This window comes from Camelus ferus, chromosome 15 (assembly GCF_009834535.1).
Source record: "Camelus ferus isolate YT-003-E chromosome 15, BCGSAC_Cfer_1.0, whole genome shotgun sequence".
Taxonomy (NCBI): domain Eukaryota; kingdom Metazoa; phylum Chordata; class Mammalia; order Artiodactyla; family Camelidae; genus Camelus; species Camelus ferus.
Window position 1 is genome coordinate 19,996,390 of NC_045710.1, and position 21,076 is coordinate 20,017,465.

The 21,076-nt window shown below is 35.4% G+C and overlaps 2 protein-coding genes across 3 annotated transcripts in view; one reads left to right on the top strand and one right to left on the bottom strand.

The window, feature by feature from the left end:
- Positions 1-5,851, top strand: part of SPDYA (speedy/RINGO cell cycle regulator family member A) — a 25,812-nt gene extending 19,961 nt beyond the window's left edge. Inside the window, exon 8 of one of the 2 annotated variants that reach the window (XM_032497279.1) lies at positions 5,546-5,681. In XM_032497279.1, the coding sequence (XP_032353170.1) occupies positions 5,546-5,634 (89 nt within the window). In that variant the 3' untranslated portion in view covers positions 5,635-5,681. Of the gene's footprint in view, positions 1-5,545 lie in introns of both variants that reach the window. The other variant, XM_032497278.1, reaches the window with a different exon arrangement.
- On the bottom strand, positions 5,514-20,731 carry TRMT61B (tRNA methyltransferase 61B). Its single transcript, XM_014563514.2, has 7 exons — positions 20,023-20,731; positions 15,905-16,007; positions 12,980-13,170; positions 7,652-7,743; positions 6,826-7,025; positions 6,017-6,094; positions 5,514-5,936 (listed from the first exon to the last, which is right to left on the bottom strand). Exons 1-7 carry the CDS (start codon positions 20,707-20,709, stop codon positions 5,893-5,895), a joined length of 1,395 nt encoding a protein of 464 aa, XP_014419000.1. The 5' UTR covers positions 20,710-20,731; the 3' UTR covers positions 5,514-5,892.
- Between the last annotated feature and the right edge of the window lie 345 nt (positions 20,732-21,076).

Below are 21,076 nucleotides of genomic sequence, written 5' to 3' on the forward strand. Positions count from 1 at the left end.
AAGGTCTATCCATGTTGTCACAAATGACAGGATTTCCTTTTTATTTTAGTCTTGTCTTTTCTGAGCGGGTAGGGAATTAGGTTTATTTATTCTTAGAGGAGGTACTGGATATTGAACCCAGGACTTCATGCATGCTAAACATATCACTTGAGCTATACCCTACCCATTAGGATTTCCTTCTTTTTTAATATACATGTTTGTGTATGTGTGTGTATAGTCACATTTTCTTTATTTTCTTTATCCATTCATCTGTCAATGGACACTTAGGTTGTTTCCATTCTATGTCTTAACTGTTGCAAATAATGCTGTGGTGCAGATATCTTTTCAAGATAGTGATTTTGTTTCCTTCAGATAATTATCCACAAGTAGAATAACTGGATAATATGGTAGTTCTAGTTTTAATTTTTTGAGGAAGCTCCATACTGTTTTCCATAGTGTCTGCATCCAACAGTACATAAAAGTTCCCTTTTTTCCACATCCTCACCAACACTTGCTATTTCTTGTTAACAGCCATTCTAACAGGTGTAAGATGGTATCTCATTATGGTTTTTATTTGCATTTCCCTGCTTATTAGTGGTATTAAGCACCTTTTCATGTACCTGTTAGCCATTTGTATGTCTTCTTTGGAAAAATGTCTACTCATTTCCTCAGCCCATTTTTAAAAATTTTTTAATTGAAGTATATTTGATTTACAAAGTTGTGTTAGTTTTTGGTGTACAGCATAGTGACTTAGTTATATATATATATTCTTTTTCATTCTAGGTTATGATAAGCTGTTGAATATAGTTCCCTATGCTATACAGTAGGACCTTGTTGTTTATCTGTTTTGTATATAGTAGTTTTGTATCTGCTAATCCCAGACTCCTAATTTATCCCTCCCCCTCACCGCTTTGGTAACCATAAGTTTGTTTTCTATGTCTGTCTGTTTCTGTTTTGTAAGTAAGTTTGTTTGTGTCATTTTTTTTACATTCCACTTGTAAGTGATATATAATATTTGTCTTTATCTGACTTACTTTACTTAGTATGATCATCTCTGGATCCATCAATGTTGCTGCAAACTCCTCTGCCTATTTTTTACTTGGATTTTTTTCTATTGGATTGAATGAGTTCTTTATATATTTGGGTATTAACTTCTTGTCAGATATATGATTTGTAAATATTTTCTCCCATTCTGTAGGCTGCCTTTACATTTTGTTGATGGTTTTTTTTTACTTTACATCAGCTTTGTAATTTGATGTAGTCTCACTGTTTATTTTTGCTTTTGTTGCCTTTGCTTTTAGTGTGAAATCCAAAAACCAGTTGCCAAGACCAATGTCAAGGACCTTATTTACCCCTCTGCTTCTTCTAGGAGTTTTGTAGTTTCAGGTCTTACATTCAAGTCTTCAGTCCATTTTGAATTGATTTTGTGCATGGTTTAAGATAGTGGTTCCGTTTCATTCTTTTACACGTAGCTGTCCAGTTTTCCAGCCCCATTTATTGAAGAGACTATTCTTTCCTAAGTGTATCTTTTTGGCTCCTTTGTCATAAATTAACCATATATGTATGGGTTTATTTGTGGTCTCTCTGTTCTGTTCCATTGATCTATGTGCCTGTTTTTATGCCAATACCATGTTTTGATTGCTGTAGCTTTGTAATATATACACTTTCCTATTTCTATTTAAAAAATAGAACCATACTATATTTACACTTGCTTTTTTTCACTTATCATAAAGCATTTCCCTGTGTCATTATTTAGTCTTTGAAACCTGATTTTTAGTTATGACATGGTATAAGTACCATAATTTATTTGTATATTTCATTTTTTATTGGAATTTAAGTGGTTTTGAACAATGGTATCTTATATTAATTTGAAAATAATCATATGAATTGGAAATACTTTTAGTTAGTCACACCTAATTTTCATTTAAATTGTATTTATAAAGGTAGAGTGTTTCTCTGACATTTCTCAATTTGAAACAGAACCAAAATAATATTCTACCAGCAGTGATCCTTTTTACTTCTTATATACCCTTTGTCCCAGATTTTCACCCATCTGAAGATAGGACTCATAGATATCTTATGGTTCTCTCTAATTCTATAATGAGACTCACATCATTTCACAATTTCACCTGTTTATTTTTACCACATCCTTATGAGATTAGCAGTGGTTACTAAAGTTTTACTAAAAAGAAACTAGACTATTAAGACTCTTGAAGGTAAGGGGCATGCCTCAGTCACTGTTCTATCCCCTGGCCATAGTAATCACTAAACAAATTTGACTGACAGTATAGTCTCTTCCCTTATAACACCTCCAAGCATTTTTACTTGTTTATTCATATTTGAAGGTAAGTGGGGTCTACCATAGTCTAAATTATAAAGTAAGAGTTGCCTTTTAGCATCCCTCCCCTCTCTCCTAGTAGCTCCTTTTGCCTACACTCTTTAATCCTTATAATAGGTAAGATTTACTAGATGTTTAAAATGGTCCATGCAATGTGTTAAGCATTTTATATTCATAACTTCACTTAATATTCACAGCCAGCCTTAAGGTAATTACTATTGTCTCCACTTTGCAGATAAGGAAACAAAGGCTTAGTGAGGTTAAATAATTTGCCCAAGGTGATAGAGTGACATTTGAATGCAGGTCTGTCTGACTTGACTACAGATGGAATTCCTATTATGTTCTGCTGCCCCCTTTGATGAAATACTGCCTTTGGTGGTGGAAATGGGCTGCCACAGAAGTCTAGCAGACTACCAAGGACTACAGAATTGGTGAAAGCATTAAGAACAAAGTCCCTGATGAAAGGTTGTTTGTATGGAGTGAATTGGGAGAGAATTCCCACCGCAATTTGAACAGATTATTTACAGAAAACACAGAAGCACTTATATTTTATTCAAACTAGCCCCTGTAGATATCAAGAGTAGTCACATTCTATGTTTTAGGCTTTGATATTTCAACAGGAAATCAGAGTAGACAGGGAGAAAGGGGCTCTGCCAGTCAGCTTGCATAAAAAAAAAAAAAAAAAAGCGGGTCTTTTGGATGCTCGTGTCTCTCCTGGAGAATGGTAAATTGAGTTGCCTGCAACCACAAACCTTAGGTGATTCCGACCACCTTTTGTGGACTGGAGGAAAAAAAATTTGCTGGCAGAGGCTGCTACTGGGAATTAGAAGCTGCTGAGGCAGTAAGCGACTGACCACTATTCCTGACCACCATTCCATTCCTGAGGTTACCCTTAAATCTCCCACCCCCAATTAGCCTACTCCCTTGTTAAGCCTAGTGAGGGAAAATGAAAGTAAATGTTTACTGGTCAAGTATATATATTATCAATAATTTTTCTTTGTGTTGCTATCCTCTGTCATCCTGAAACAATAGGTTCCAGAATTAATTCTGAAGGGTAAGAGATTTGGTGAAGGCTGTACCAAGGAAGTAATCTATGAACTGGGCATTGACTGAATCCTGTTTTGCCCAGAGAAGTAAGGGAAAGGGCTTCTGAACAGTGGATAAAAGTTTGACTATATATAGCTTCTCTCTCTCTATATCCAATGAACCACCAGCCTATCTGGCTCGTCCTTCACAATATTTTTTTACACTTGCCCCTTTTCTGCACTTCATAGTTGTATGTTACTACCAATCACCTCATAGTTGTACTCTATGTATTACTATGAAATTTCTGATTTAATAGTTTTTTCCTTCCTTCAAATGCTCAGACACTACTAACAGAGTAAGTTTTTTTTTTAAATGTCTCCTTTTACATGACCATGGAAACTTTAGAAGTTCTCTATTGCCTCTGAAGTATAAAGCTCAGTCTTCCACAGTCCACAAGCTACATACTTAAACTTCCCCCTAGGACAACCAAGTCAACAGATGAAACAATACTTGATCCAGTGTAGGTTTCAAGCCATCAGTAAACTTTCATTGACCATTTACTGGGTGGAAAGGTCAGGACCTCTGTAAGTTATGGGGAAGACACTTGTGAAAGTCACAGATCTCCAGGAGTTTATATTACGGTAAATGAGAGCCAGACATGAACACAGAAAGCTAACTTTAGAAGACCCACAATGCAGTGTACAATGGAGAGATGGATAAAGGGCTTAAGCTGGACTTTATTAACTATATAAATAAATGCTTATTTGCTTATGTAGTTTGGTTTTCAACTCAATATTAGAATGGACACTGTTAGGTCTTGTTCAATTCAACATCTATTGAGCACAGTGTACTTAACAGAAACTATTTTACATGAAATAGGAGAAAGCACAACTTTTCTTTGCTCTTAAGCCAGCGCCTTCTCCAGGAAGTACAGTTAGGGCCTACACTTAAAACAATAAATGAAGGATACAGTTTCACTAGTAGTTAAATAGAAGGGCAGAAGAAAGGGAATATTCCATGATGGAATTTAAAAATGTACACCAGGGCTTCTATATATCTGGAAATGTTATGAAAACTTTAAAGCTTTTACTGTACGAGTGTTCCGATACTTAAACAGAAATGGCACCAGAAGACCACTCTGCTTATGATTCAGTCAGTTCTCCAAATGCAACCAGAGTGATTTTTTTTCCAAAACACAGGTCTAAGCATGTTATCCACTACTGTATTAAATACTTTCAATAGCACCCCATTTTTCTTAGGATAGACAAACTCCTTAGCAGGTTTACAGGATCCCGCATGGCTGGACCCCTGCCTATCTTTCCAGTCTCTTTCAGTGAACCCTAACTTCAATGGCCTTTTTTGTTCTCATTTTCCCTGCTGTAATAAACTTTCACCTACCGGTCGGGTCTCAACTCAATTGTTACTTGCACAGGTAATTACTTGACCAGAGCAAAACCCCTATTATAGTACCCTGTACTTCTCTGTAGCATTTATAACAGTCTTAGTTTTATATTTGTGTGATTATTTAATGTCTGGCCCCTACCAGAGACTACAGTCTAAAAAGGCAGAGATTTTAGATTAAAATTTTCCACATAATAAAAATTAGGTAAAATGTTATTTAAAATAAATGTGTGTATATGTGTGTATATATATATATTCTATTCTAAATAGTTTTAGCCTAAAGGATAACTACCATTTATCCTCCCAGGCACTACTACTTCAAAACCTATAAAACATCTATATTTAAACAACTCTAAGCTTTTATTTATCTGTAAAATATAGATAACCTTAAGGATAAGCTATACACATTAAATGAAAAGACATTATAAGGTTCTTAAAACAATGTAAGGCACATGGTAAGTGTTAAGTAATTGGCACCTATGAATAATAATAAGCCCTAGTCCTAATTAATTCATATTTATACAGTATATCTCTTCAAACATTTGATTTATATAACAACAGAATAATTCTGATGTTCTTTCAAACTGGTTAAAATGATTCTGAGAAGGCTAAAAAAGATTCAAGAATTGTTACATCTTTTGTTATAATTTTTAAGGTTATACCATTTTTATCAGTTTTCCCCCTATTGTTTACTATAACCCAGATTCGTTATTTTTAAGATACACACAAGCCATTAAAATACATATTTAAAATACACAGATACATAAAATTTATCTTAAAATGCATATTTTATTTTGGTAGCCAAAGACCAGCAATCAAACAAAGAAAAGAAAACTAATTTCATGAAGAAAGACAAATCTATGGAGTGGTTTACAGGAAGTGAAGAATGAGATGGCTCAACTAAACCAACCTGGAATCATTAACTACAAAATGTCAAACTAACTGCAAGACAAGTGTCAAAATGGGACATTTAAACAGTTTTGAAATGTTACATGTCTTTCTTTAGCTTTCATTACTTTTCAGAATTACACATAAAAATTATACAAATCATAGCTAAACATACCAATTTATGAAAGTAGTGATTTGCAATATAAAGTTCTATTTTGATGCTTTTCCACCTTCAAATCAGTTGTTCTCATCTGGTGTACTCAGTTAAGCTGTGGTTTGCACTTCCTCAACTTGACAAGAAAAGCTAATTGAAGGGGAGAAAATAGTAAGGTCATTGCAGTAATGAGAAGACACCATACAGTATAGCCTGAAACCATTACTTACCTGTATGACCAGTTTGCCAGTGCACAGGTCTAGAAATGTAGGGAAGTGATCCATAGGGAAAATCAGAATGTGATTCTTCTGTTACAGAACAAAATATGTATTATAAGCTACACAAAATATTTTATAGTTTGTTCACAAAAGTGTTAAAATTCAAATTACTGTCCCTTTCCTGTAAGTTTTTTCTCTCAGGCTTTTTTTTTTTAACATGTTTTGGAGCTACTCTGACAGTTACGTTACAGAAACAATTTATCAAAGATTACGTGATAAACTTATATATGATTCTATAAGCAAATGTATAAGCTCCTATCATAAATCAGCAGATGTTGAAAACTTGTTAGTGGCCTAAACAATGTGTACATACAAGGACCTAAATTTAGTTCTTTGAAAACTTCCAGCAGCATCTCAGAAGTTGCTTTTTGGAATATTAGTTACTTGCATATCAGGTCCTATTTAATTCTTTCTCTTCAGTGATAATCAGTAATCTATATTTAAAACATTTTTTAGTATATTTAAAGTATTTCATAAGCCAATCCCCTTATCATAAGTAAAATATGAATATTATAAGAAGTTCAGTTCTTCAAAGGTATCAGTTTTATATAAAAGGCAAGAAAAGTTATTATTTCTGTCAGATTTTAATTTAACAGAATAAATACATTTCAATTTCTATAAGAAAAATAATAAATGCTTGAGAAATACTTTTATAATGTATTGCTCAATATATTCAGGAATGTATTCTCCATTTATTATTGCAAACACATGTTTAAAATAAAACCGAAGCTTGCCATGGTCATCCTCTTGAAACATCTCACCTTCAATTCTAATTTTCTTTTGAGAATGTAATTGTAAATCTGTGTTGATCTTAGGTTTCACTTTTTGAGGTAAAATTCCATTTTTCTGTTTTGCAAGGCAAACCAACCAATCTCTGACAATAACTTCACTTATCTTTTCACATGAGAGGGCAAGTTCACAGATTCGAATTCCATCTAAAAGTTCAATGACCTGTGTGATGCTTTCAGAAGAGTGAAAAATGTACTTAAAATTTCTACCAGAACAATAACTTTATATACTTTTTAAAATTTACTACAGCTCTTACCCCAATTTAAATGCTATTCTTAAATCAAGGAGAGGGGGAGTAAAAATGTAAGTTAGGGCACATAAGAAGCAATTTTACAGAATACTAAGTAAAAAAATACAGAGACTATAATTTAACATCATTGTTCACATTACACTTTAAAAAGCTTTTCTTCTAAAGTTTCAAAAGAAATATGCATCTTATATTACCATTTATGTAAAGGATGATTACAGCAGTGTAACTGAATTTGGGACATATGCTATTGCATAACAGTTTTACAAGATGACATATACACTTAACTCAGTTACAAAATGAACATTTTAGTCTAGTACTTAAAACAAAATAAAAGTGTGTTGAAAATAACATTATAAGGGGGAGGGTATAGCTCAGTGGTAGAGCGAATGCCTAGCATGCATGAGGTCATGGGTTCAATCCCCAGTACGTCAGTTAAATAAAAAATAACAATAATAAACAAATAAACCTAATTACCTCCCCCCACAAAACAAAACAAAAGACATTTATATAAAAATAACATTATAACGAAGAACAGCCACATTACTCACTTTGCTAGATATACAGCACATACACCACCTTGTTTAAGATTTGGATATAAAACAGGCAAAGCAACTTGAGGATTCAACATATCCAAAGCTACCTGTGATGGGGGAAAGAGAATCAGACTGAGTTTTGTTTAAATAAAGCATAAGTTTTCTTTTCTTACCGTGGTGAAATGGCACACTTTGGGAAAGCAATTACCCAGTTAAAGTATCTCATTGTTTTGTAATATAGTACTAATGACTGTCATTTTACTCCTCTCAAAAAGGCACATTTATTATTACACAATTTTTCATAGTACTTGACTACATAAAAATCATAATGGCATGTCTTGTATTTGGCAATACTGATAATAAAGGAATCTAGCTGTATTTTATACACATACATATACTTAGACAAAGAGTTGACCCTTGAAACAATTGAACTGTGTGGGTCCACTATACACGGATTTATTTTCAATAGTAAACACTACAGTACTCCATGATCTGTGGTTGGTTGAATCCGAAGATGAAGAACCCCAAATACATTGGAACCATGGATAGGGAGGGCCAACTATAAGTTACTCAGATTTTTGACAGCATGTAGGATCAGTGCCTCTAAACCTTGCATTGTTCAAAGGTCAAATATATATACAAAGTTTCAGTGCTTTAGTTCAGCTTTTGGCAATAGAAATTCACATTATCTCAAATATGTGTTTTTATATTCAAGAGAAAAGATTTGAATATTAATTTTAGAGATTCTGAAATGCAACTTTATTCTTCATTTAATTGCAGAATAACAGGCTGTACTCACAAAAGATGTCAAATGAATACAATGAGTAAATGAAATTTTCAAAAGAAATTCATTGAAAACAAAAATAAATATGGTCAAAAATAGAAAATAAAGTGACCTATTGATACATAACTCCAGAAACCTACTCTAAGTGGTACATCATTATATTTACTTAATTAGCAATTATTCTACTGTTTATGTATTTTAAAAAAACAGTAATAATCATTCATCATTCATTATTATTTTATTCACCAAATATTTATTGAGTACCTTCCATGTGCCAAGCACTTTGCTAAGTGGTTAAAAATATAATGGGAGATTCTATTCTATTTTTTTTCCATAGGAACTTACATTCTAATAAGGGACAGACATTAAATAGAAGCCCAATAAATATAATTGAGAGGGCGATGAGTGATGTGAAGAACTACAGGACTATAAAGGAGAATATGAAGAACAGAGTGACAGGGCACAGAAAGGAAGTAATATTTTATCCATAGGCTGCTCAGTGAAGAGACCTGAAGAAAATGATTAAGCTTACCCTGTGGAAATTTAGGGGGGATGTGTGCTTCAGACAGAGAGTGCAGTACATACAGATGCTCTGAGGCTGTCTGATACTTGAGTCTGAGAAGGCCACTGTCGCTGCAGTGGAGACAGAAGGGATAAAATGGTAAGAGGTGAGTTCTCAGATGCTGGGGATGTGGTGGGAGTGGGGGAGGGACAGATTATGTAAAATCTTACAGGCTTTAGCTTTACTCAGGAAGAGAAAAGCCACTGAAGAGTTTTAGACATGGTTTGACTTTTTAAACTTTTGTGTGTGTGGTAAACATAAAATTTGTCATATCACGTGTACAATTTAGTGGCATTAAGTACATCCTGACATTTTTAAAATGTATATATAGAAAAGGCTAAGAGAGTGCAAGGGAAGATGATGACTTGCAATAGAACATAGCATTGGATGTGATGAGAAGTGGTTTATATTTTGAAAAAATAGAGCTAATTAGAATCAGGATTGGCTGTGGGTTATGAAAGAGAGGAGTGAGAATGAATCCAATGTTTTTAGCCTAAGCCACTGAAAGAATGGAGATGTCATATACTATTGAGGAAAATGAAGACAATGGGAAGAACAAGCTTGGGGAGAAATATTCAAGAATTCAGACCTGGATCTGAGTTTTAGATGCCTATTAGATATCCAAGTTAAGATCTCAAGGACTGAATCAAAGGGCCAACATTATGGAGATAAATGGGTTTCTCTGACTGTAGTTTTATTATGTTATTGACAAAGACCAAAAGTCAAGATTACCAAGAAACCTGCCAATCCTCTTGAATGCTGTATGCTAAGCTAACATTCACTGGTCACTGAAATCAGAAAGTTTAGAATCATTATTTTCTTTATCTTGAATTCTCTTTTGAGAATATGTAGGCTTTTGATGGTTTTGTTTGGATTAAAATTATCCAAGCCTACAAATCTACCTCTTAGTATTCCTCAAATTCATCCTACTGCTAATGCCTTAGGACAGGACCTCAACATATCTTGTTGAAACATTACAACAGCTTTTTTTTAAAAAGTTTTTTTGGTAGTGGGAGGTAATTAGGTTTATTTATTTATTTATTTTAATGGAGGTACTGGGGATTGAACCCAGGACCTTGTGCATGCTAAGCATTTACTCTACCACTGAGCTATACCCTCCCTCCAATTACAATAGCTTTCGACATAGATGATGTAAACTCCATTCTTCCACCAGAATTATTCTAAATTAGGAATCTGGACATTCTACTCCTCTACTTAAAAACTCATCAGTGGTTCCCTATTATCTACAAGATAATGTCCATATGCCCGACACACAAGTGTTCTCCATTATCTAGTCCCTCATGACTGCATCTGCAGCTTCATCTCCTCATTAGACCCAATTCTACAGCCACAGTGTTTCATGCTTCTGAGTCTTTCTAATAATTATTTGTATGTCTATCTCTTCTTCTAGATTGAAAGCTCCTGTAAATGTATAATTCATTTTTGTCTTAGCATAGTTCATGGCACACAGCGGGTCTTTAATAGATGTTTGCTGAATCAAGAAAGTGGTTCAGTAATTCAGAGGAAGATGATAATCCTCAATTTAGATGATTATGGTATATTCCATGGAGGAGACTACCTTTGATCTAAGCTTTGAAGGAAGAGTGGAATTTAAACAGGCGGAGAAAAGGGAAAAACGAGAAAACTAATAATGATGAAAATCATAGCTAATATTAAATTAATGCTTACTATATATCAAGTACAATTTTATGTACTTTACAGAAAAATCTCATTTAATCCCCAACAATTCTATGAAATAGGTATTATTATTGTTACTATTAATTACTATTCCTGTTTAATACATAAGGTGACCGAGGGAAAGAAAGATTAAGTAACTTACCCAAGGTCATACTGGCTATTATGGAGCCTGAGTGAATCAGGCTGAATGGACTCTAAAACTTACTTCTCTCTATTCACCTCTACCTTTTCTCTCTTCAGAGATAATCATTGTCCTAAAGTTGGTAATGTTCCCGAATAATTTTATGCTTTTACAACATGTAAAATGTATATAGCTAAATGTATATAGCTACAAACAATATATGGTACTGTTTTTCAAGTTTTACACATATGTGGCCATTCCATACATTTTCTCACATAATTCATCTTCCAGTAAGTACTATGTCTTTGAGATTTATTGATGTAGATATAATTCATTTATTCATTATTTATGTTAAATAATACTATTGTTAGTATTCCATCGTGTCCATTCCTCTTTTGACGGTTAGGCTGTTTCCAAAATTTGTTAAAATTTTTTACGAATCTTTTACTAGCCATTTTTCTTCTTCTGTTCTCTTTGTCTTTGTGGTTTAACACCTTTTTTATTCATTTACCATCATTCTGGATGGCAGGTGTGTAGGCAGGTTACATAAATGGCTAGAGAAGGAAGGTTGAGATCAGATTCTGAAGGACACCGTAAGTCTTTGAATGAAAAGCTCCTAACTGGTTTCTCAGCAGGAGAGTGACAGTACAAGAATGTGATTAATCTAGAGATGAAGAGAATGGATTGGAAGTGTGAAGGCCCAAGGGGTGAGATGGCAGCTAGGAGAGGAAGTAAGTAGTCTAGGAAGCAATAATCGACTAGGATAACAATAACCAGAAAACAAGTGGTGGGAATATGAATAGAAATTTATGTCTATTATACACCTCTTGATTTTTGGTCAAGTCCTACCTTTAAGCAGCACTTTTACCAATTAACACTTTTTAGAGACTTTCTTAAAGAAAGGAAAATTCTTTATAATCTAGCTTTAACTTAGTAAGTCTCTGTTATGAATAGTTTAACATCATATATAATTCTTTGCCCCAGTAGTACATGACTCTTCCCTAGCAGCTGACAGTTTTCTGCCTTCTATATTCTCTCATACTGAGTATTCATCTGGCACTATTACTCAAGATTCAACTGAATAGACTTAATAAGGAGTATTCTTTCCCTTAGATCAGGGATGGATGATTCAGCAGATTTCTACACGGTTGTAATGATACTGTTAAAATCTTTTGTTGTGTTTCATGCTCATCAAGCAAAATTCTGATGACCAATTAACCTCCCAGGTATCTGTGACATTCCTCTGGATGGCCTACATAGAGCAAGTCCTCCTTCTGCCCTTACTGAGCTATAATACACGAGCCAAACGAGGATGAGGAAAAAAAAAAAAAAACCTGTAGTCCTTGTGTCCAGGAATCTGTGCCACTATAATTATTGGCTTTTTTATAGTAGAGAGAGGAACCATAAAATTCACCTCTTCGAACTTTACTTCATTTCTCACTTAGTGTCCATTATAGAGGCCCTAAAATAATCTAACCTTCCCATAGCCAATTGAAACAAGTGAAGAAGATTCCTTACCCAGACCTCAGTCCATAGTGTCAAACTATGAACTGATAATGGCATCATCAAGGATAAGGCAACTTATACTGGAATTCTGAAACTTTGTGTTCAACTAATACCTCTGTGTCCCACATCCCCACCATCACTGGTCACAGCTTAAAATGGCATCCTTTCGTCATCTATCCTCACAAATCCCTCTACTCAACTTTCTGGAGCTTTGTTCATAATAAATATGCCTCTATCCTCAACACGTTTAATGAACACTCCCCTACATCCTCATCATGATTTGTATCTAAAGATGCCTCTTGCCTGTTCACTCAAAAATGGAGCCTATTTAGTCCCCCAAATCTCACATTAGGTCAGGTGCTAGGCTCAATATGTTCCCAATGCTGCTTCTAAATTATTTTCTTTATCCTAGAAATGCTAAAGTTCATGATGCTCTACTCCTCCAATACTTCATCATTATCCCACTTTTATTAACAACTTTGGCACCTAATTCAGTCTGTCCTTCTGCTTTAAATCTCATCTAATATTAAAGGAAAATATTCCCCCACTCTTAGAATCAGAAATGGAGCAAATAATGAAGGAAGACTTTATTGTATACAAAAGAAGTGTGGTCCTTATTTTCTTTGTATTCAGTTTTAGGTAATATCATAGGACCCACTTTAAAAAACTTACCGCATCAAATGTTAAAGATTTTATATCTTCAGTTGCTCCTGAAATATCCTTATGAATAAAATCCACATTGTCTGGCCACTCTTCTACATGACTCATTTTCCATGAATCACGCCAGTGTCTGTAATTCTTCTTAGCCAGTTCATGGTGGTCTTTTCGTATTTCAAAACTTATGACTCGTCCTTGTGATCCAACTTAATTTTTTTAAAAAAATGATATTACATATTAATCAGTTCATTAAGAATGTCTGAAATTTATTTTGCAAAGATATTAAATTACATGGATATGAAAAAATAATTCAAATAGTTCAAGGTTACAAAGTGTCTACCAAATCCCCAATCTCCCTCTTCAGAGGCGACCATATTACCAAAGTTATTTACCCTTCCCAAGACAGTTGGTGCTTATACAAGTGTGCAACTATCTCTTTCTCTTTGCTTTTAACACAAGTTGTGACCTATTATATATACTGTCTTGTACCTTCCTTCTTACTTACCAATACCATTTCAGTGACTAACAATCTATTGCATTTTCTTAAATAGATATTATTTTCCATTGTATGGTTATGCCATAGTTTATTTAACCCATCACCTACTGATGAACATTTAGCTTGATTCTAGCCTTATGCTATTACAAACAATATTGGAATGAAAATTATTTTGCCTAAGTCTTTGTACACATGAGCCAGTATATCTATAGGATAAAGCCCTAAAAATGGAATTGCTGGCTCAAGGGGTATGTGAATTTATTTTGAAAATCATTACCAAATTGTCCTCCAAAAAAAACCCGATTTACACTCAATCAATATTAGAGTGCCTATAACTCCATACTCTCTCCAACAAAGAGTTATCAAATCTTTTATCTGTGTCAATCTACAAATTGCATATAGTTTATGTCTGTAGTCTGAATTTTCATTTCTTTTGTTATGGGTGAAGTTAGGCCTTTCAAATACTTAAAAGATATTTGTGTTTTTGTGCATGTCTGAAAAACTTGCAAACTATTTAACATAGTATACTGGAGTTTCACAGAAGACTACTACATTTTAACTTAAAGCAATTAATTTTCCACCCATCTCTGTCTGAGGTGATTTGATACCATTTGGAGGCTGTCCCAGATCAGTCTATAGTGAAAATGAAAAGTTTAAACTCTAGCATGTCTTTGTTTTGTTTTGTTTCCAGCATGTCTTTTTGAAATGTAACTCCAGCTGTAAGTCATCATGCTCTCAGGGATAAAAATTAATGTTAATAGTAGCATAAGCTAAACAACTAGAAAATTATGGAGAAAAAAACCCACCCCAAAGGTAAGCAGCAGTAATTTCTTGATCACTCACAGTTTGGGATTATTCATGCCATGCATGCCTTTAATACTATAGATGTTAGAAATACAGACACCCTGCTGTCTCCTAAAGTTTTATAAATTCACTTTGTCAAATGCGTTTAGGAATCTGTCACAGATTATACAGAGTCCAATAAAAGATGTGAGGAGCCCAAAATGAATTTTCTGACCCAGTATAAGCTGGATTATGTTTATATGTGATGGCATTAGGTCAAAGAACAAAAGGTTTAATTCAGTAGATTTCTATTTATAATCTTGGGGGTATAGCTCAGGGGTAGAGCAATTATTTGCCTACAGATTTCTATCTGTAATCTTTACAAAATCTACCCATATATACCTACAACTGCTAAAAAAGAATGCACTAATAAAGAACAATGTGAATGATTAAAAAAAATTTACCCAGAGAGAGTGCTGTCTACTATTAGATGAGAAAGGGAACACTGCACAGGCAGCCAGACAAGCCAAAGCAACCCTGACAATCAGAGGAATTATGTGATCAAAGGGAACAATAATAAACTAGGACAAGAATAACCAGAAATCAAGTGGTAGGAACATGAACGGATATTTATGTTTACTACATACCTCTTGATTTTTGATCAGGTGCTACCATCAAGGAGTACTTTTACTAACTGACAATTTTTAGAGACTTCCTTAAAGAAAGGAAAATTCTTCATGACCATCTTAATACTTATATATTACAGTTAATTTATTCATGAACAACAACTATAATTCGTTGCCCCGATAGTATATGACTCTCCCTAGCAGCTGACAGCCCTCCTCCTTCTATATTCTCTCATACTGAGTATTCATTTGGCACTATTATTAACAAAAACATGTACACATGTACACCAAAAGACAAGTACAAGAATATTTAGAGAAGCATTATTCACAATATTCAACTCAAATGCCCATCAACAGTAGAATGGATAAATTGTCATTTATTTACAAAATGGCAACTAAAATGAAAGAACTATTGCTACATGTGGTGGCTGAAACTTACAAACAGAATGTTGAATGAAAGTAGAATAGATTAGATTAGAATCTATTCAAAAGATTAGAATACTGTATGATTCTTTTTATATAAGGTTCAAAACAGGCAAAATAATCAATGGTGATAAAAGTCAGAACAATGGTTACCTTTTTACCTTTGGGGAGGATAAGGACTGAGAGGGGATTTGAGGACACTTCTGTGGTATAAAAACTTTCCCTGTCTTGATCTGGGTAATAACTACGTGAGTGTAGTCACTATATAGAAACTTACTGAGGTATACACTTATGATCTGTGCACTTTTCTATAGCCATGTTATGCTCCAATAAAAATTTTAGTTTAAAAAAAAAAAGTAGAAGCATTAAAAACCGTGGACGGAGCAACAGAAAGCAAACAAAACATAGAGAGGATTAGACAGAGAATGACTTGAATAAACGTACAAAATGAAAAGAAAAATAGTTGTTCACACTTGATTTTGAGGAGAATGCTCTCTATCACAAAGTTATGTGAATATTTTCTGAAACATCTGTATCTATTTAACTTTGTTATGAACACATAGAATGTTTTCTTTGTCATCTAAATTCAGTTCATTTATCACAATCTCTTACCTGCTTTGGATAAAAATAAGCTCATTCCACCAGAGCCTGAACCAGCTTCCAAAACAGTATCACCAGGGTAGATGTTCATCATCAACAGTATCATATTCACATCCTGTGATTGAAACACAGCATGGGTGACTCTGTGACCAATAAATACGTACGTACTAAGCACCTACTCTTACAAACACTATATTGGGCTTGGAGAAAAGGAATGTAAAAAAAAAAAGGATTAAACTCTGGCCCTGCCTACCAAGAGTTTATATTTTACTTGATGAAATGAGAGATTCAAGAATCAATTAGCATTATTGTATCACTCATGTGAGGAATCTGAAAAGGAAAAAGAAGACATTAATGAACTTATCCACAAAACAAAAACAAACTCACAGACATAGTAAACAAACTTATGGTTACCAGGGGGAAAGGGGGGAAACTATATTCCATACCTGTAGTAACCTATAATGAAAAAGAATATGAAAATGAATATATGTATGTATATGTATACTGAAACATTATGTTGTACACCAGAAATTAGCACACTGCAAACTGACTATACTTCAATTAAAAAACAAAGAATCAATTAGCAAATATAGCAGCACTTCAGTATACTATTGAAATGAAAGACGATAAGTAACAATACGAGCTCAGAGAAAGGAGAAATCAGCAGACTGCCCTATCTTAAAGACACAGAATGAAGAATTTAAGGAAACAGTCACAAGGGAGAAACAGCTTTAAACAAAAGGGAGGCGGAATAAACACAGTTTGCCCATCTCAGGAGGAGCAATAAGGAGACTTGAATCCAGGCTAAAGTATTTGAACTTGACCTGGTAAGTAACTGGGGCATGTCACTGAGGTAATATAAATGGCATTTTATAAAGATTAATCTGTCAGGGGAATATAGGATGCACTAGAAGAGAGAAAACTGAGAGGCAGAAAGACCAGTTAGGAAGTTATTACATAATCTCTGCATGAACTGATGAACTTCTCATTTAGAATTAGGATACCAGGAATAGACAGGCAGACCCATTTGCCAAACTTTATAACTAAAGAATTGTTTTGTTAACCAGAATATCATGGATGATAGTAATAACAGCTGTTTATTGAAACTTCACCATGTGCCAGGCTTTTTAACTAAGCAAACTGCTTTGAAACATTGCTTAATCAGAATAATAATATGAGGAAAGCATCATCATCCCCACTGTAAGGATAAGAAATCAATAAGCTTAAGTAATTTGCCCAGAGTCACACAGCCAGGAATTAAGTGGGCAAGTCAGGAATAGAACCGATGTTGAACTCTCAAACACCACTCTCATTACACCAAATTGAACTCTCATTACACCAAATGTTATACAGAGAGGAAAACTTAATCGTTACCTTTTATTTCAACATTCCCCCAATAGCAAACCTTTTGAAGTTGCTAATAAGCAGCATATCTGTTAAGTTTTTCCTATCTTTTCCTTCTCTGATAAAAGATGCTATGAAAATTCTAAAAGAAATAGGAAGGGTTCTAGGATCCTCTGTCAAGTCACAACAAAACTGTGTATGAAATATAGGTTTGGTTGCATAAGAAACTATTCAACATGTACAGTTGTCCAATTAAAAGTCAAAATGTATTTTCTGAAATGGACTAAGGTTTGAATGAAATGATACACAGACACATAATTTTTAAGATGTATTAGTCAAAAAGTTTCATTCACAAATGCTATCTTTCAGACATATCCTTTCCCATGTGCCAGGCACATGGGAGAAGAGGTGGGAGGGGACACAGACAGCTTCACACAGGAATGGGAGGCAGCTTGGGCAGTCATTTCAATGAAATGCTTTGGAGAAGGGAGTTCTATTTCCCTCGCTCTTTCATATAAGACACAGAAACCTAGAATTATACAATTTTAAAAAACTTTTAACTTTTGCTTCTTGCCATTCAGGTTACCTGGTCTCAGTGGGATGAGGCTGGATCTGACTATATACATCCAAGCAATTCCAGTCCAAAATCTGCGTGGGATTAGCATTTATTCATTTCCCTCCCTCTTTCTAAAAGGGATTTGAAGCTATTGGAAGACTCCTCCAAATTTATGAAATATCACACTTCTATTGAGTTTTCTACACATTCTAAAAGACTTCAGGCTTTCAATCTTTTCAGACTTTTTTTTTCCTTGACAGGAATTTCTATCCCTTCCTAATTAATTCAGTAATATAAACCTAATCCTCAGCCTAAGGTTTTAATTGGGCTGCACTTTAGTCTTAAGTGGCAACAATTTCTGCTCCCCAATTGTCCTTATAGAAGTGTTCCAAACATGCAAATTGGCTGAAAAGATTAGTTTAAAAATCTGGGGAGTGTTGCCATTTACACTTCACCTCCGAACCTAAAAATGCTTGATACTGACCCTTGTGGAATGTTGACATTTCACACGTCATTGTTATGAAATTCATTTAAAATTGACCCACTTTTAATATTAAGATAAACTATGTGATTCTATGGGGGAGACCAGCTTTCAAAAGTCATTGGAGATACTCTCTTAAAAAGCATTTCAAAATTGTAAAGGTTGAGGTCAAATTTCCTGCCACCATCACTTGTGAGATAAACAGAGAAGTCAATATCTAGCAAGTCCAGTATTTAAATTCCTTAGAATGGAACACTGTGACTTTCATCGGTGACAAGTGGAAATGCAGAAAGTGCACTAAAGATTTATCTTTAACTTTATAAAATACAACTATTTTCTCACAGTTTTGTCTAGTGAGGAGAAAAAAGATGTGGGGAAGCAAGATGAAATGATAAAATCCTTTTTTTATGACTAAGTTGGAACAGTCAAAAGAGGAAAGAGAATCGATACAGTAAAACAAAGACAAAGTTTCCATCAGGAGCTTTTGATATCTCTCTGGCCTAAAGCCTCCAGGAAGATTTTCTTAGTCCCAAGGTAGACCTTTTAAAATATAGGCTGGATTCCTACTTAACACCTTCCAATGGTCACCCAATGCACATGGAATAAAATACTTATTTCTCCAACCACATCACATCTCATATCATTCTCTGCCTCACCTAACCCACTCAGGCCACAGCAGGAACTCTGCAATACCCTTCCCTTTGCAAGCACACTCTGCTCCTAGATCTTCATACAGCTGGCTCTTCCTTAATTAGTTTATCAAATATACCTCGTTGGCGACCTCTACCCACCTGACAAAGTATTCTCCTCCCCCAGGTTATCCAACAAAATGTCAATGTTAATCTATTTGTCTTCATGGCACTTAGCACTACCTAAAATTATCTAATTCTTTCACTTACTTATTTGTTCACTGTCACTCCCTCTAGGATGTAAGGTCTATGTTGAGAGCAAGGACTGTGGTTCACCAGTATGACTCCCTAAAATAGTGCCCTGAATATAGAAGGTAGGTGATTATTTACTGAAGAAATAATGAATAATAATTCCTCATTTAGGACTAGAAGGATGAGTTGTTACTATTACAAAGGAACATTCTACTCAAGGACTGTGACTATGATTAAGGATTAAAATAAACCACTAGTAATGGATAGTCTGTATAAGACTGTAACAAGGAACTCTATAAAGGATATTCCTTTTACATTAAGTGTTTAATTTCAGCTGTTTTAATTCAAAACTTTTTTTCTAAAGGGAAAAGCATGGTAATATATCTACTGTTGATAAAATATACTCATAACATACCTTATTAAATATGATGATTAAAATATCACCACAGTGGTACTAAAAAATTGTCATATTGTAACTGAATATATTTCAATTTAAAAAAATTGCCCTAAGATTTCAACATTCCCTTGAATGCTGAAGAACTTACAAACTTAAGAATTATGGGGATCAAATATATGCACTTATTTTATGCCTGGTGAGTCGTCATCACTCTATATAGTAGGTCGATAGTCTTTTCACTTTACAGATCAGAGAATCTAGGCTCCCATATTAAAATTAAAATCTAGCTTTTTTGTCCTAAAATGAGCACTCATAAGATATGTTCAAGTCATAGCCATTGGTTTAAAAAAAAAAAAAAAAAAGCTTGAAAAGTCCTGAGATGTGCTTTAAATACATTATATCAGGTCTGTAGTACTGCATCAGTTTTGCTCTCTCTGGAACCAATATGCAACTAAACTCCCATCGCATTACCTTTGGATAAGTTATAGCAGGCCCCCTTTGCATCAGTAATACATAGTCCTCCAATGCCGGCCTCTTCAGCATGAAGTGCTTACCAGAGGAACTTCTCAGTATCTGGCCGGGGAACTTCCCCACGATCTCGCTGAACGGGACTGTCCCCCAGCTACTATTTAAGTGTCCGGCGTTGCTCAACCTAAATAATTTTTTAAATTGTGTTTCTCTCTTTCCAGTCTCAGCTAAAATCAGCTCCCCAACCCGAAAAGGCACCTCTCTGAAAGCTGACAAGGAAGAGACGTGAAGTTCTTTGTCCTTGGTCTCAGACTGGGCCAAGGCCGGCAGTGAGGGAACTGAGTGGCCCTGGTCTCTACTAGCGTCCTCCTGTTCTTGAGGAGGTAACTCCTCTCGCGGCGTCTGCACCGTGAGGCTTTTCAGTGACGAAAGACATCTGGTCCCAAGTCCCCGGGCGCGCGGAGGAAGCGATGGAGGCGACTCTGCGCCTGGGACTTTCCTCTGTGCCGCCTGGCGCTCTCCCTCGTCATCTCGTGCGTCTCTAGGCAAGGATTCACAACATAGTAACCGGACTCTCTCGAAGGGCTCTTGCCCAAGGCCGCACAGGAATGGACAGGTCCTGAGCCCTGGCCACCTACCGAAACACCGCAGCCGTAGCAGGACCGGACCCTGGCGCCCGGCTGACAGCATGACCACCCGCGCAGGCGCAGTCGCAGACGAGTGACGTAGAGCCGAGCGACGCCCCGCCTCTCGCTGCCAGTAGCATTGACGCAGCCGCCTAGGGGCTGGAGAGCTGTTTCGCGGGAAGAACTCCGCTACTGCGCCTGCGTCGAGAGAGGGCGCAGAGGCCGAGCTGTCTGCGCAGGTTCCGCGAGGTCCGCTGCGAGTAACTGTCCCAGGAGCGAGTCCCTCTCCCGCGCGGGGGCCCAATTTCCTCTTTGGAATGTGTGCAGAGTAAACAATTGACTGCTGACTAATCTCCACCAGCCTCACCCGGGGACAGGAGGATTAAGAGACAGAGCCTGTCAAAGCGTTGTCTTAACTGAAGTGCTGGACC

What these genes read in the sequence shown, in the direction of transcription:
- TRMT61B (XM_014563514.2), bottom strand. Translation starts at nt 20,709, where the DNA reads ATGCTGTCAGCCGGGCGCCAGGGTCCGGTCCTGCTACGGCTGCGGTGT. An exon ending in CTGCTATAACTTATCCAAAG is followed by an intron (nt 16,008 to 20,022) that starts GTAATGCGATGG and finishes TTTCAATCACAG; the next exon opens with GATGTGAATATGATACTGTT. An exon ending in AAAGAAAATTAGAATTGAAG is followed by an intron (nt 6,095 to 6,825) that starts GTGAGATGTTTC and finishes GTTCTGTAACAG; the next exon opens with AAGAATCACATTCTGATTTT.